This window comes from Mercenaria mercenaria, chromosome 13, assembly GCF_021730395.1.
Source record: "Mercenaria mercenaria strain notata chromosome 13, MADL_Memer_1, whole genome shotgun sequence".
NCBI lineage: Eukaryota > Metazoa > Mollusca > Bivalvia > Venerida > Veneridae > Mercenaria > Mercenaria mercenaria.
In genome coordinates this window covers 57,578,724-57,595,757 of record NC_069373.1, presented here as the reverse complement: position 1 = coordinate 57,595,757, position 17,034 = coordinate 57,578,724, and the positions used below count along the sequence as shown (strand labels likewise).

At 34.0% G+C, this 17,034-nt stretch overlaps 2 protein-coding genes across 2 annotated transcripts in view; both read right to left on the bottom strand.

Annotated features, from left to right (window-relative positions):
• LOC128547764 (plexin-A1-like) overlaps positions 1-1,441 on the bottom strand; it is a 17,232-nt gene extending 15,791 nt beyond the window's left edge. Inside the window, exons 1-2 of the mRNA XM_053520920.1 lie at positions 1,366-1,441; positions 940-1,088 (exon numbers count right to left, since the gene is read on the bottom strand). Coding sequence (XP_053376895.1) covers positions 940-1,088; positions 1,366-1,441 — 225 coding nt within the window. The remainder of the gene's footprint in view (positions 1-939; positions 1,089-1,365) is intronic.
• On the bottom strand, positions 951-17,034 carry LOC128547954 (plexin-B-like). The gene is made up of 19 exons (XM_053521925.1): positions 16,937-17,034; positions 16,163-16,283; positions 15,438-15,612; positions 14,149-14,242; positions 13,664-13,754; positions 13,199-13,348; positions 12,373-12,498; positions 12,115-12,211; positions 11,111-11,286; positions 9,840-9,991; positions 7,677-7,782; positions 6,649-6,863; positions 5,823-6,008; positions 4,551-4,647; positions 3,696-3,802; positions 3,262-3,412; positions 1,948-2,109; positions 1,366-1,625; positions 951-1,088 (listed from the first exon to the last, which is right to left on the bottom strand). Exons 2-18 carry the CDS (start codon positions 16,184-16,186, stop codon positions 1,446-1,448), a joined length of 2,289 nt encoding a protein of 762 aa, XP_053377900.1. The 5' UTR covers positions 16,187-16,283; positions 16,937-17,034; the 3' UTR covers positions 951-1,088; positions 1,366-1,445.

Here is a 17,034-nt window from a genome sequence, read left to right as displayed (position 1 = left end):
TCCAGACCAGACTGCGCATCCATGCTCCATGCTGTTCGCTTTCATAGTCTGTTGCAATTTGAGAAACCGTTAGCGAACAGCATGGATCCTGACCAGACAGCGCGGAAGTGCAGCTGGTCTGGATCCATGCTGGTCGAAAACTCATTATGTTGGTTTTCTCATGGCGCGGCTCAAATAAGTTGTTAAGCGATTGCACAAGCCGTACGCGGGTAAAGGCTGAGAATTGGAACCTTACAACTTAAATGATTGTAATATACATAATTTTTCAGGTGTGTCAAAAATCGCAATTTAAATTAGATACTTAGTACACCTACCACGGAGGTCTTCTAGAGCTGTTGATCTTAAATAATCATGCACAATATCTAATTCTTCAAACATAATAGTATGTTTAATTATCAAGTTTAATAGAAATAAAATTTTGTAAAGAAGTTTATCCGAATAGAGAAAAAAACATATATACATGTTTCTAAATTCAATGTGAATTATACAATGTATCAAGGAAGTAGTAGTACTTAAAGATGTTCCATTGAGATATTTTAAGTGCTCAAGTACAGGATGGTAGCTGATGATTACTAACCCATAACCAGTTGACTTCCTTAAATTCTTGAGTTACAGAGCAAAACATCAAAAAATCAAACCTTTCATCTTTTACAACTTACAATAACCGTTGATATAGTCATTAAAGAATCTGAATTTTGAAGCTAACTTTAACACTTTGTGTTGCCATGAACAGTTAAGACATATTAAATTTAGTTTAACAGAATGGGGGTTCATGAACGGGGCTGACTTTCGAAACTTACTATTATAACTGCTGGTGGAATCGCCTTTAGAACTTACGATTTTAACTGTTGGTGGGATCGCAAACATATCTGATTTTATCACTTACTACCGGTATATCTACTGGTAGGGACACTGGTGTGTCTGACTTTTAAAACTTACTACAACTGTTGGTGGGACCATCAACGTATCTGACTTCTGTGACGTAAATAATGTTTTACTAGCATACACATCATAGTCACGGAACAATACGTTCCCTCCTTCCAAATCACTTGTTAGGTCTGATACGGCAGTTTGAAGTGCGGCAAACTCTAAAAACAAAACGATACTACATGTATCTACAATTATTCTATCCTATCAAGTAGCTTTTTCTTTGTAATATTGTTTATTATTACATTACTCCATTTATATTCGCCGGCCAATATTTTGTGTTATATGACCAGTCTATAACTGGGCCAGTAAGTCAAACATTTAAAAATAAACCAGTAAAAATCAATTTTTGATATCTTGTCATTAAACTTTCATGAAATGGTTGTCAGGCAATAACCAAAACCAATATCTATATAATATGTAAAACAATTTACGCACCTTCCCTACACTGAGTGCGAAATTTTGCTTCTAACTTGTCCATCTTGTATTCCAGTCCTTTCTTTTCTTTCTTCATGTGTTTACGCTTTCTCCACATGACACCAACAACAATAAATGCCACCAGCAGACAATAGAACAAGAAGTCCCACAATGCTTCCCGCAATGATGTATTCATTCTTTGTCACATCTTGAGGGCCGACAGGTTGTTGAACTTCGTATTGAATAATTCCTACATTCCTCTGCAAAAATCCTACATTTACCTGCCAAAAAGACACAATAGCGTTGCTACAAAGAATACAAATTGCAAGTCACAGATAACCTTGGTCATTTCACTACACAAAATGATTGTTTTTTATGACGTAATACATTCTTTAAAAAAACGTAAAAAAATACACAATTTCCAAAAATACCTTTCATAAAAACGTGTACAGATAAGTAAGAATCAAATGCTCTTGCAATAAAATTGTAATTAATATACAAGCAGAAATGAAAAATCTAAGAAACCGTCTAATTTTAATTTCGTTGACAAATTCTCTGAATGGATTTACCATCAAAGATTTTGATATATATTAATTTACTTACTGTAACAATTAATTTGTGATCTTTTATGTTACCACACACAGGCTTTTCTGTCGGTGGTTCACAAATAATTGCTTCATTTGTCATAGATGTGACATTACATTTCTCGCAGTCTATTTCTATAGTAACATCGTGCTCGTCAGCTGCCAACTTAAGACCTTTTCCCTGGAGTCACAGAACATTTTCAACATTCAAAGTTTTTTCGAAACAACTCTTGTAATATAACACATGAAATGGGCATTTTGAACATTTTCAAATCAAGTATACCCTGTCTTAGATAGAGATATCTTAGAATTATGGTGTTCCTTAACCTTTAACCGGCTTAATTTCTTACATGGACTGGTCCATCATTCACTTTGGGCAGTACCATCTGCTTTCACTGAATATTTGCTGTCTGAATAGCGAAAAGTGCAGACCACGATCAGCCTGCACGGACGGGCAGACTGGTCTTGGTCTACACTGGTCACAAAGGCAGAATCACTTGCCACCAGCTGGCTAAAGGTTAAAGAGCAGGCCTCCAGATTTATGGCAAACCTCCCAAAATGTAGATAGTACTTTCCTAAATCAGTAATTGTAAATTAAATGTACAAAAATAGTATGATTCATTGCGTCCTCTGCAGCATTCATTCATAAGAGCGTTGATGTAGCTTATAAAACAGGAATTAAAATCACTAAAGCGTTAGGTACACTTTTGAAATACGATGAAAAAAAAAAGTAATATAAAATCATTCGCATGAAATATAAATTTAAAAAAGATTGAATTACGATTGTTTTAATTTAAAATGTTTTGTCTAATTTAAAACTTACGTTTTGACGATCATCTGGATCCATGCCCCATTATGTGAAAATGATTTACAATAGAAAAGTTTTATATCAAGTTTTTATTGTTTTTATATCCATTATTATTATACAAAGTAGATGTTTAAAATAGATTCTGGATTTTCAAATTACAAGTCTGTACCTGGAGTATTTGTCAAATATGACTTTTATGGAAAATTATTTTTTAAAAGGTCCATTTCAGGATTGACATCTGTGTTACCTAATTTGGTTCCCAAAGGAGAAAGAAATTGCACTCCTTTTTGAAATATGCAAGCTTTGTCACCTCTGTATCGAGGCATGGGTGCACTTGACATATGTTCGGACTGATGGACTACTAAGAAATAACCATTATTTTGTTTTCATCATGTGTTAGACACGAAAAGACATTTGTCCGCACATACAATACAGAGCTAGAGGTTGGGGCAGACTAACACACTGTCTCTGTGGCAATATGGAGAGATATAATAAGGAAATAAGATAACAACAAAAGATGTTTACCTTAATAATGAGATGTTCTTGTAGCTCTTGATAGATCTTGGTTTCTGTGAAGTTTTCTAGTACTGGATCAGGATAGTACATGAGAATGGCCAGGTCGTTGGGCAGGTTGTCAGCAGTAACTGATGATACATCATCCATCTCGAATCCTAACCTGTGATCCAGAAATATGCCTTGGGAATCGTTAAACAAAATCAGGTTTTAACATTTAAGAATCATCTAATTGGACAAAAGTAAGCAATCAGTTTAATCCCGAATTATTAGTCAGACATTGTACATACATTAATATTTAGTAATAAGTTACTAACAAAATAGCGATTATTTATCTCAACAATATCAAGTTGTAATTTTTCAGCGTCTTAACCATTACTCTTGACAAACCGAACAGTATATCAGTATAAAATTATGTTGAAGAAATGTTAAAACAAAACACAAACTTTGCCTGTATAGGACCACTACTTCTTTTCTTTCTTTTCCCGTGTGTCTCGGTGTATGTTGGACTTGGACAATAAATAACTTCCTCGATATCACCCCTTCTGCATTCCTGTATATAAATATAAAATTGAAATTTCCTTGACGAAACTGTAGGAATATGGCTTCAAACATTGAATACAAACATATCAGTTTTGCCTTTAAACGTATCAATTATTAAATGGTGTTATGCGAAAACATAACTGGCTAAAATATTAATACATTACACATATTGATAAATGATAGACTGGCATATAAAATGTATTCTGGATTTTCTCTCAAGTCATTTCCAGAACTATTTTACATCAATATGTGAACAGAAAAAGTGAGCTTGGAATGAAGCTTGAAGCCTGGTATAAATTTCGTCCTTGTAAAATGGTGTTGATAATTGTATCTGACATTAATCTAATGGTAGTATTGGTGATAGCTTATTCTGTTCTTACATATATCTTAACTCGCAGAAATTAAATGAAACATAGCTATATGTTAAACAAGAGGAGGGCGAGCCAGAAGGTAAGAAAGCTCACCTTATTTCTACTAAAAATTGAATGAAATACGCCATCGCAATAATTAGGGTTACTTTAAATGTTTCTTCTTGTAAATGAAATGTGAAAGAGAAGTTCAGGAAAGATTGCCGTTTAGAGCAAGACAACATTCATACGTAATGAACACAGCAGCCTCTTTCCTGGTAAGGGTGTCAGAGTCACTATTTACAATTTACAATTTAGAACTTATTTGTTATGTCTAGTAAGATCAAGTAAGAAAAAGATACTTTCCGCCTAATATGTACCAAAGACTACTTAAATAAAAAAACTTTTAACCTCTGATTTCATCTTCATGCTACCAATAACGGCGTATATTTTCGGTTTTTGAATTGAATTCAAATTTGTCCCCTTAACAGTCAGCGTTCGCCCACCACTGAAAAACAAAATGTATTACTAATTTAATCAGAGATTATTTATCTAATGTTTACAAGTTCAACGGCCCTTACATACAATACTGCCATGCAGTCTAAAGTGGTGATTGTAGCGGGACCTTATGCCCAAACAGAACAATTACTACACAGCATCCATGTAATCAGAAAATGTACAGTAGTAGTAGTAGTAGTAGTTTTATTTAGCACAAGTGTACAAAACATGTCAATTTAAAACAAATGACATATAACATTGGTGAACTTCATCAGACTAGAAATATGGTAGTGTATGTTAGGTGATTTATATATGTGTAACTAGCCAAAGCATGAAAATGTACTGTTACTAAAAAACTGGCTGTTTCAGAAATGACTTTTAATTGTAAAAGCAGCTCTACGTAAACAGTCAATTTGTATATTACATTATGCTGAGAATTTTCTACTAATTTTCAACTAATATCTAATCATGAAATAGTTCAATGAAAGAAGTGCATATTATACATCTTTTAACAAAAAATCATATTTCCTGTTCGCAGATGTGTAACAATATGGTCATTTCTAATCAAACTACATGTATCTAAAAATAATCATCTTAGAATGCTTGTTATTGATTTTCACCCATTTCCATTATATGAACTATAAAATTCGACTAGTATCATCGCGTTAAAATGTTCACTGACAGCGATACTTTCAATTTTACACAAGCTAAAGAACAAAATTATATTATTTACATAGTAATGATAAATGCAAATAAATATGTTTAGTGGATCGGAATTATATTACTCAGCATTTCTGTTTCCGATCTCGTACAAAATTGACAACTTTTAATTACTGACACAAGTCTGGTCCCTGACTGAACCTCCACGCGTTCTGACGCAGCCATCATACTGTGATATTAAACTATTATTGAAGCCATCCAGCTGACTTACGGAAGGTCGGTGGTTCTACCCAGGTGCCCGCTCGTGATGAAATAATGCACGGAGGGGCACCTGGGGTCTTCCTCCACCAATAAAAGCTGGAAAGTCGCCATATAACCTATCATGTGTCGGTGCGACGTTAAATCCAAAAAAAAAAAATAAATAAATAAATAAATAAATAAACTATTATTGAACGGTTTAAATGGCATACAATGTTTCACAACGGCCCTTACAGCTTTTAGTGGATAATATATAAAGCAATTTACCACTGGAAACTTTTCCTTGGCAATATAGCTGTGATGTTGGGATCTGTAACATATCTGTATGTGATGTTTTCATTTACTGTGGCATATGCCCCATCAAAGGCTACCGCCATATCTAGTGGTTTATTCAATTTGCTTGGGTCTTCAGATGTAGTGCTGCATTCAAGTTTAGTTAGGTCTTTCCCTTTCCTGCAATTTACGAATATACTTTTTAAGTCACAACAGGTTTGTTTCAACCGTACAATACACGAAACTTAAACTTTACGGTGAGCAAATTAAAATTTGTAGTTGCTTTTTCTTGTTTGCTTTGCTCTTAACGCCGTTTTTCAACAGTATTTCAGTTATGCAATGGCAGTCAGTTAACATAATTGTGTTCTTGAATTCTGTGTACCAGTACTAATCTGTTATCCGCAAGTAACTGCCAACTTCCTTATATGAATGAAAGGTGGAGGACGATTGATTTCAGACACAATGTCTTTTAACAAATCACCACGGAGAACAAATGCCTCACCCGAGAGTGAAATAACGACCCCGCGATCCGTAGATCTGCGCTCTCCCTATTGAGTTAAGCGGGCGGGCTAAAAAGATATAAAAGTTTCCCCATATCAAGATGACTCCACATACAAGACACCTGATGTTGTCTTTGTATCTCGTTCATTTATGTTTTTCATGACAAAACGTTCATATCTTATATCGTTTAGCATATACATATATTCCTATATAAAATGAATACATTTTGCTCCTAAGAGAAGTTCCAAATATTACTTAAGACCTGTTTAACGTGTCAGAGCAAACAGACGTGTAGCAGTGCTTAAAAGTATTTTAATACCTCCCTGCTCGCAGTATATAATGGGAATCATTATATCTCTGGAAAGATTTAAACGAATAAGAAGTTCCTTCTCCGTTTGTATTTAGTCTGCAAATTCTTTCCCCTATCGTGACAGTCTTTTCTCTGCCGGTATCAAGGTATTTTCCATATATGGTAACAGACGTGCCTCCAGACAATGGACCGAGAGATGGCTCGACATAAGTCACCTCGGGGACCTGTAATTATCAACTAAAATTAAACTCGTAATGATACTGGATTATGGATTTAAAATTAACAGAAAAATTGCTCAGGTCTACAGACGACCATTAAAATTGCTTATTTACAATTAATATAAACAAGTTATTATTCAGAAGCTGCGCTTGTCGTCGTGAGGTAAATTTGTTGGACACGTCAAATATGGAGCGAGACCAGTACTCAGTTACATCTTTTAACTCATAATATTTATATGCATATTTGTTTTGTTTCACCTTGATTACGCTTGGAGAAGATATTTGCTTACTTCAAAACTGCGTACAGCTTTGAACAAAGATTTGCCAATGTATTAAGCCTCTAAAAATAGAGGCAAAATGTTTGTGTAAACGCCCTTGTTTTAAGGAAGTTGAAAATTGACCTACTAAGAGAGCATTTATGTCGTAAATACCAAGTGATTCATAAAGTCATCAAAAGTTATAAACAGGAATAAACCACTTATCCACTCGCGAGAACAACTGATAAATGATGAAATACAACTTGTTAACATGTCTTAAATATATCACCTCACTTGACCATTTCATCTGATACGGAATTATTGAATAAGATTATCTTCAAAACTGGTTTCAGCAATTCTTCCTACATGTGTAAACTATATAAAATTGAAATATACTTCAAAAGCGACTTGAGGCATATTGAGGATTAATCAAAACAGTTCTGCCCATAGCTAAATGAGAATAAATGAAAAGATGGCACATTTTTCTTTAACATTAGAACCTCTTTTGACAATCTATACAATATAAAACGAATAATTTCATACATATGTTTTAAAATGTTACCCGGAAGTAGAAAGGTTTAGTATATTGTCCTGTTGCGTTATTACTGAGTGTAATAACAACACTGCCATTCATCACCTTGTAACTTGGAGATAGTGTACACATTATCCTGAAAACAATTTAAAAAAACAACAACATATTTTGTGTGCTTTATTGTTGTTGATCATTATGTAATATTTTTAGCCTTTCAGTGTTATTTTACGAACAAGTTATGCCATGATACATATAGGCTGGTATATGGAGATAGAAAGAACATATATTATGATATAAAGGGGCTGTTTTTTTCCATGAATGTCATGTCGATTCAAACAACATATGCCGTGATATATTTTGGGCGTGGTTGTTTTTGCCACTAGTGTCTTTGCTTTCTGTGTGAGTAATTTGTTTGTGTGCGGGGTTATAGCTACTTGCAACAGATACATGGAATACCAGCTATTATCACAGTACTGACTGTATCATTAGAGAGTTTGAGATATCAACCTTCGCCTTCCCCTTCAACGTCTCTCATATATATTTGGGATAAAACTTCACCGATATGCGTGTATTTTATTTATATCAGACGTTGCTACCAAAGTTTTTCATGTAATATCAAGTAGGCCTAAGACTTCTCTTTATTACTATGTGAAATAAAAAGCTTAATTTCAGGATTTCTGCTTATTAAGTTATTCGATTATCCATATGTATAATTAGACTAAATTTGATGCGAAACACTATCAACAAGTATGAGAATAATGAAGTTTTGTATGGCTAATGATTTTAACTAAATACATTGAACTGAACCTGGAAGTATGAAGTTATCAACTGAGAAACTTTGAGATTATGTTCAAACTTTAACTTCTACGGCATATTTGTGTCCCTAGGCGGTATCGATTATACCAGATGGGCTTTTTTGTCGTATGAAGGGAAGTTTTAAACTTCCGGAGATGTGATATCACGAAAGTCAAAACTTCAGTCTTTTTGCATCTACTCTGTCCACATACTCTGCATCAAAGACTGAAATCTGGATGAAGACACACGGCATGATAGTCATTTTACTTGAAAAATGAATAATAACGCGCGATTATCATTTGATGGAACATTTTATTTTACTTCCAAATAAAATCAATCCGTTTCTATCTGACTTAATACGACAATGGCGTTTTAATTATAAACATAAAATGGTACTAGTAAGACGGAAAATTCTTCTGAAGTATCAGACAATTTCAGATCTATGATATCATGATGCGAGAAGTTTCCTGTTAGCCGTATGAGATAACTCCAGTCTTTACATGCACGGACCCAGAGCCTGGCAAAGGGGCATTGTGGGTCAATCCACCTTTGATTCTTACATTTTACAAAGAAAATCGGTCTTGAAACTCGGTGTGACCTCCCTCCCCCCCCCCTTGAAATGGGTGACCCCCTCTTTTAAGTTGGTGCCCCTCTAACTAAAATTCCTTGATCTGTACATGCTTTACTTATAAAATAGTGTATTCAAACAAATACGTGAATAGGTATAGGTATCGCACAGTAATAAGGTGCTTTGAAATGTAAACAAACAAAACAGTGGCAAAAATTTAACTCAATACACAACGTTTACGCTACATATAGTAAACCCTCGTTGGCCGAGCGGTATTGGTATCCGTCTTATACTTTTTCGTCGGGAGTTCGATTCCCGGACCAGTAAAAAGTATTTTGAAAACTATTTTATTTCTTCTTTTTTTTTTCAATACGATTCAACGAAAACAACAAAAGTATATTAGTCTAATTCTAACTTGTTCACTAACTTATATATATCTTTGTTAACGCGTAGACATGTTTAAATAAGCTTCATCTTTAATGTTATCTAATGTTTTTGAGGCTTTCGTGAAGTTTGAAATCTCAAGGAATTCTAATCGAACTTCAACTTTATACGTTGACTTCGCAACAGACGTTGAAGGGGAAGGCGAAAGTTGAAATCTCAAGCTCTCTATTGTAGGAAGAGTTACTTACTTAATCATTGGGCCATATCTACTTTCAAACTTTCAACAGATGTTCATGGAATACCAGCTAATGTCACGGCATTGACTGTATCAATGTAGGAAGATGTATTTATTTTATCCCGGGGTCATAGTTATTTTCAACAGATGTACAGGTTATATCAGCTTTTGTCACGGCATTGACTGTATGATTGTAGGAAGATGTACTTACTTTATCCCAGGGTCATAGCTTCTTTCAACAGACGTACATGGAATACCAGCTATTGTCACGGCATTGACTGTATCGTTGTAGACTGAACCAAGATTTACGCCTTCAATCTCAATCAGTGTAGTGGCATTCACATGTGCACTCAGTGGATATACCTAATTCCAATAATTATATACGTATGTAATGTATTCAGCACTATTTGTGGCGGTAAGGCACAAAGGGTGTTTATAAGTGGGGTGACACTGACATTTACGCCTGTCGTTAAACAGATTTTTCCATTTGACAAAAAATATATATTTTACAATACATAATTTGGGAAAAATAAAAAAGAGTTGTTTTTTGTGGTTTTTTTATTTCGTAACGGTAATGGACCCGTAATGACAAAAGGGACTTTCGTACGGTAATGTATCCTTCGTATATAATTTTGGGATCCTTCGACCATAGTAGAACATAATTTTTACAAAAACCGGAAAATGCCGAAATCGAATACGGAAAATACGTAGAAGAACAGAAATTGCCGATTGTCATTACAGGTCCACTACCTTAAATATAATTGAGCCGCGCCATGAGAAAACCAACATGGTGGTTTTGCGACCAGCATGGATCCAGACCAGCCTGCGCATCCGTGCAGTCTGGTCAGGATCCATGCTGTTCGCTAACGGTTTCTCAAATTGCAATAGTCTTTAAAAGCGAACAGCATGGATCCTGATCAGACTGCGCGGATGCGCAGGCTGGTCTGGATCCATGCTGGTCGCAAAGCCACTATGTTGGTTTTCTCATGGCGCGGCTCATATCAGAAGTTTTTCTGATCAAAATCCACCAATATTTATGATACTATATATAGCGGTATTATGACTTCAGTGAATTATTAATTTTCAGGCATTTAACAAATCAGTTTAAAACGGAAATTGTCAAGATATTGGTGAAACTAATTTTTTTTTAAAATAAAGCAAGGGAAATCTTAAATTAAAGGCTTTACCAAAATTATATACTTTAAAAATGAAATAAGATATATCTCCTAATTACAAGAACAGAGGAATGAATGATTGCTTAAAAAAAGAAGTATAAACCAAAATGAATTTCAAAATAAGAACGTGTCCAAAGTGTGTGTAGGTAGTATTACAAGTTTTGAATAACAACAACAAAGAATTTCGTTCTATTAAATGCAGCATTTACCTGTAAACCAGTTCCTACTACTATGTAATTGCACTACATGTTTTATTAGAATAATACTTAAACTGCATGAAGCCTTATTATAAATAAATGCATTTTACCTTAGAAATTCTTGGACCTTCGCACTCAGAATCTGTAGTATTACAGGATATCCCACTATCAATACATCTGGTCATACACCACTGGCAGTGTAAGTACGGTTGATAAATTGCAAAACTTTTGCATCGTCCACAGTTATTGGAAGGGTTGACAAGATTTTCGCAGTCATAAATGACAACTGAAATACAAAGAGCTTTAGCTGAAACTAAATGAACAGTAAGCCTCATATTAATTTCAATGTATATACCTAAATTTTCTCCATATAAATAAATTTACTGCATGTGACATTCATTTAGTTATTGGCGATTCTTATATATAAAAACACTCAAGAACTGTGCAAAATATATGGACTAGTTATCTACTGTTTAGTCACTGAAATTCTTTTGACTAAAAATAGAAGAAATTTAACAAGTTTTGATACCCATAAATGCTCAATTTAAATAGTATGTATGCAGTAAGAAAGGTTTTGACCACAAATTTGGAAATTAAATTAGAATCGTTGCGATACCTCACGATTAAACATTGCGGGTCTGATGAAATTGTTGCCCCGGAACATTGAGGTCAATGATAGTAAATCTGACACAATCGTTGCGATACCTCACGATTAAACATTGCGGGTCTGATGAAATTGTTGCCCCGGAACATTGAGGTCAATGATAGTAAATCTGACAAAATCGTTGCTCCTTCCTTATAAAGCATTGAGTTCATTGTTTCCAGGATCAATGTTTTAGTTCTGATGAAATCGAAGCACTGTAACAATGACCCCAATCAAACATTGGCGTCAATGTCTTTAGTTCTGGTCAAACTGTTGCATTGTTCATAAACAACTGACGACATCGATGCAATGCCCTTCATAAGGAATATATGAAAGTGTTCTAGTTCTGATGAAATCAATGCAACAAATCCGCATAAGATAGCGCACGAATATGCTTTTACTCTATGCTTTATCCTTAATTTGTTTCCTCATTTACAACCTTAGTTTTAAAATCTGATATATGTAAGTTACCTGGTAATGTATCCCCGTTTACCGGAGATATTCCCCATGTCACATGTACAGTGGCACTCAGTCTACCTTTAGTTCCTTGAATAGAAGCCATCTCCTCCTGAAAAGTACAATTGGGTGAAACATTTAATTTGCCCGGTTTTAACATCATGTAAAAAAGCGTCCACCTTTCCAGAGAACTAAATGCTATGATATTTTAATCACAATGCAAACGGAAACAGAATTAGAAAGCGTAAAAACGTACATGTATATAAAACATACCTTGTTAATCTTACAAATGAAGCTACCTCCCTCGTCAAAGACTGTCCTATTTAACCATAAAATATGTGATCCTGATGCAACTATCTTACATTTGTAGGACACGTCTGTTGTTGGTCCTGAACTTGGCTAAAGTAAAGGCAAAACATAGATATATATTTTGGTACATTTCAAATGCAACACATACGGATTTGACAACTAAATAACACCGACAAAAATAAACTACACGTTGCATATAAAATAGTTTTGATTACGCATGCTTAGGTTTACAGACACTTCAATTTACATATACTTAGTTAGGGTTTTTGAGATTTAGGGTTACGTATATTTAGTTCAATTTCGCTTGAGAAAAGAGATCTCAAACTGATTGTTTATTTTTCTCAGTTTCAATTAACGAAACAGTTTATATACACTGTAACACCTTTCCGTTTAAATATCAATATTGATGAGTCGGATATAGAAGATAAGCACAATCCTTATGGTACAAAATGTTTGTAAACTTATTCCAAAAATAAGAACGATAAAACATATTTCTATTTTATTTTTATTTTATGTATTGAAACAGAAAATCAATCATATCATGCATGCATGAAAGAATGATCAGACACGACTACATTGTAAACATTCTCAACTTGGAGATATGTCTGTGTCAAGCAATATTCAACATAGAACTGTGAGATGACACAAACCACCCTTGTCGAAATTTAATGTGCATCGCCCTAGCACGAGACAAGACACTTATCATAAACCAAGCTTTTAATGTACTACCGAAGGCGAACATTGATTTACGTCAACAAAAGACAAAATTGAAAAATACATGTGTACATACTACTGGAAGATTTGTTCCAGTTATGTTAATGTCATAGCTGCTATCTCGTGAAAGATACACGGTGCCATTGACATCTCGCAGAACACTATCATCTGACACCATTGTATAACCTGTGACACGTGGACATTCACCGAAGTTTACTTCCCGGTCCTGAAAGAAACTTATATTTTAAAAGATTCGTCATTGCGAACAGTGAAATAAAAAATGTTTACTAAGGAAGACAAATAAAAAAGTACAAAGGAGTCCTAGAAAACAGCTACTTACAAATAAAAATGTACACAATATTTTTTTTTTATTTCGTATGTTAAGATACCTGTACAGAATATCTTTTCAATAAAATTTAAATGTCAAATATATCTAATCATGTCGTCATTTTTATGGAAGCATGGGAAAATAAATATTCATTTTTAATTGCAATTGTTTTCAGTTATGCTTATAAATAATTAACAATAATTATTCATTTACATCAGCATCACAGCTTCTATCATCATCAATACACTGGTTACTGTATGTACACCATTTACATGTCCAGTTGCTGGCTGTACAGCCTGTACATCTAAAATATAGTATACTATTAAGAAGTAGTTTTAAATAATATAACATAATTTTAGCTTTATTTATACGCATATATGACTTAATTTACAAACTTAAGAACTGTCATCTGAACTTCAAAGTATTAGCAACAAGTTATATCTTTCATACTTATGTAAATTCTTAATTCCACTTTTTTTTCCAGGGTTTGATTTTTGTGTGCAATTCTGTTCAGGATATTGATTTATAGAAGTATAACTTTAAAACAGATTTGTATATTTTATTTTTATGTTCCGTCAAATAATTGTTCAACAAATGAATGTCCTTATTTTATATTATATCGTAGAAATTCTTTAGAAAATATTTGTCAAAAGATTCACATCGGTATATGGTTAAATGTTTATATGTAGCGGCTTTACCTGTCAAAAGTTTCACATCGGTATATGATAAAATTCCCGTGAACTGTAGTGTCAGAATCATTTGCTAATATTGCAACTGTAACATTCGAGAAACCTGTAAATAAATATAAGAGCATTTGTTAATTTCTCCTTCAGCTGTGTTTGTCTTTTTAATGAAAGTATCATGAGTGAGTAATCAAGTTTGCATCGTGCAGTCTTAATAACTACACATATTAATACCAACAATATGCATATTTAAATTTACATACATAGTTTTATATAATTATTTAACTGATGGATAGGTTAGAACGAGAGACCTGTCTTCCGAGTTCATCTCACAATATGTTAACCTTTATTCTAGGCCTTTTCTAATAGTATTTCAGTCATGCTTCTGAACCATTTCTATCAATATTTCGAGACAGATTTCGGCGACGGTAATACAACTGCATCAGTACGTCACCTATAGCTTTAGCACTTCTTTAAATTGCAATTCGTTTATGTTTTTGTTCAGATTAAGATTGATCAGAGTTTTAGAAATGGTTTTAAACCACCCAGGATTTCTGACATATCACTTTGTTTTTTTTCTATTTGTATTTCAATCTCTTAAACATAGACTTGTTTGGTTTTTGTTAGCTTTATTGTCACACCGACACAGTTATAGGTCATTTGGCGCCTTTCAAGCTTTTGATGGTGGCGGAAGACCACTCCAGCTCCCCGTTCGTGTATTATGTCAGTCACAAGCGAACAGCCTGGAAGAACCACTGACTTTCCGTAAGCCAGCTGGGTAACTACCACACACGAAGGAATTCTACACCCAAGGGTGGTTTCGAATATACAGCGATAAGGGGCAAGTTATTCAAAGTCAACGGCCTGAAACACACGGACACAGAGGCCCCTCTTTAATTTAATGTGAGTTTTTCAGTCAAACATACTGCAGTGTCATTTCATTCATTTTCCCGGCATTTCGCCAACATATTGGGATAGTTCAATATTGCAAGTATTTCGATAACTGTTCATCTTTAATTATATAAAGCTCAAAGCTTTTTGCCATCATTTTTTCATGTATATGGTATTTTTGTCTTGATACTTCTTGTTTTTATTCATATTGCCTGCTTGTCAGTCTGGTATATGGAAATAAAAAAAAAATACATTTACGTAATATATCAATGTCATGACTGCAGTGAAATGAAATACTGACCTGTCTCAAAACCTCTGGAACTGTAGTTGCTTTGTTCTTGTATGGTTGAAACGATATTATAGAAACACAAGTAGAGAATAAATTAGTACACAATGTCAATTTGACATCATACCTTTTATGCTATCTTCTATGGCCAAAATATTGGTTGGCCTACATTTCACAGTCTTTCCTTCATTAGAAACTGTTGCTGTAACATTATGATGAAATTGTTCGCCTATTTCATCACTGAAGAAATCACAGGACACACGGACACCTTCTAACAATGCATGTGAAACTTCTATATTGAGCTGAAAATGCAATAAGAAGTGTGAATTACTTTCTTCGGTTTTGACGTCTGGAGCAAAATTCCCGGTGAAATTTGAGAAAAATAGAACCACGAAGCTACTGAAAGTATTTATTACAAACACAAATTCTGATGACACATGAAAAAGTTGATTTGATTTATGAAGCTTTTCTACAACCGAGGTACAACAACACAAAACTGAGTCTGCTATTATTTTTCTTGGTTGTGTTTTATGTTCCAAAGAACCTTCTTTCAGGTTTTACTGAATATTACAGCTTCAGTCAATAAGTGCCGTTTAGCGGTTATAAAAAGTCCCTTTCAGTACTTGGACTCAGTGTCGCCATATTTCTGGTCCGTTTTGATAATGGAGTTTTCTCTTTTTTTCTGTATAACAGAGTTCCACTTAAGCCGGTGCTAGAATCGTAAGTGGTGCTGCACATTTTAAAAAGTCTCATGAATAGATTCAATCAAACATAGGCTGCTTTTATTTTATCGGTTAAGTTCTATCCCTTAAATATCTTATTGTTATGTTATGATGAATTGCTAAGTCATACCAATGGTATCTCCTTGTCTGACATTACTTTGGGACTGAGGCTTACAACATGTGGACATTTTTCATTGCTTGAGACAGGTATCCATTCACTAGTTGGTCTGCATGTATCTCTAGTGCCGCATCTTGATATAAATTTACATCATGATTGTGCATATATTTTGAATTATACCGACCACAAGAACTTACATGACACTTGTTTATAACGAAGTAAAATGTGCTTTCTAATGCCCTTTCCACATCCGTAACTATTTGACTATTTTTAAGTAATTTCAATAACTCTCTGTGTACATTTAACTTTACTTAAATATGTAAACAATTATAAACGTATCCACTGGACACGGCTATACATAACATATGCTCAAAAACTCTTTTCTATATACATGTACATACACACATCAAGATAATTATAATTATGTCTACCCCGAAATTCTCTTCTAGTACTATACATTCATCTATGGAACTGTTAGCTCATTATAGCTCAGATGTATTAAGTGTTTGGTTTAAAGTATTTTCAGAAAGTTCAAGTAATGACTAGATCGGAAACAAAGGAGTGACCATGATAAGTGGACATGAATTCAATAATGTCTGCTTTTGTTAGTCATGTTTAAATGTGTCACGGAGTTCAGGCTTAAAAATGTACCTCTCGAAGTTAATAGCGTGATAGAAACAAATTCTCCATGATTGAATGCACCTATCTCTGCATTAGTCCTTAAAGAGCTTAGATGTAAAAGTTTATAAAACTTAAGCAAAAGACAAAAAGTTTAATAAATTATACTTTTTCTCCAAGAAACACCAACCGCAGTACGGATCCTTGCTACCTAAACAACCTGAACATGTTGTAAAGTCTGAACATGACTCCACAGGCTCCTTATA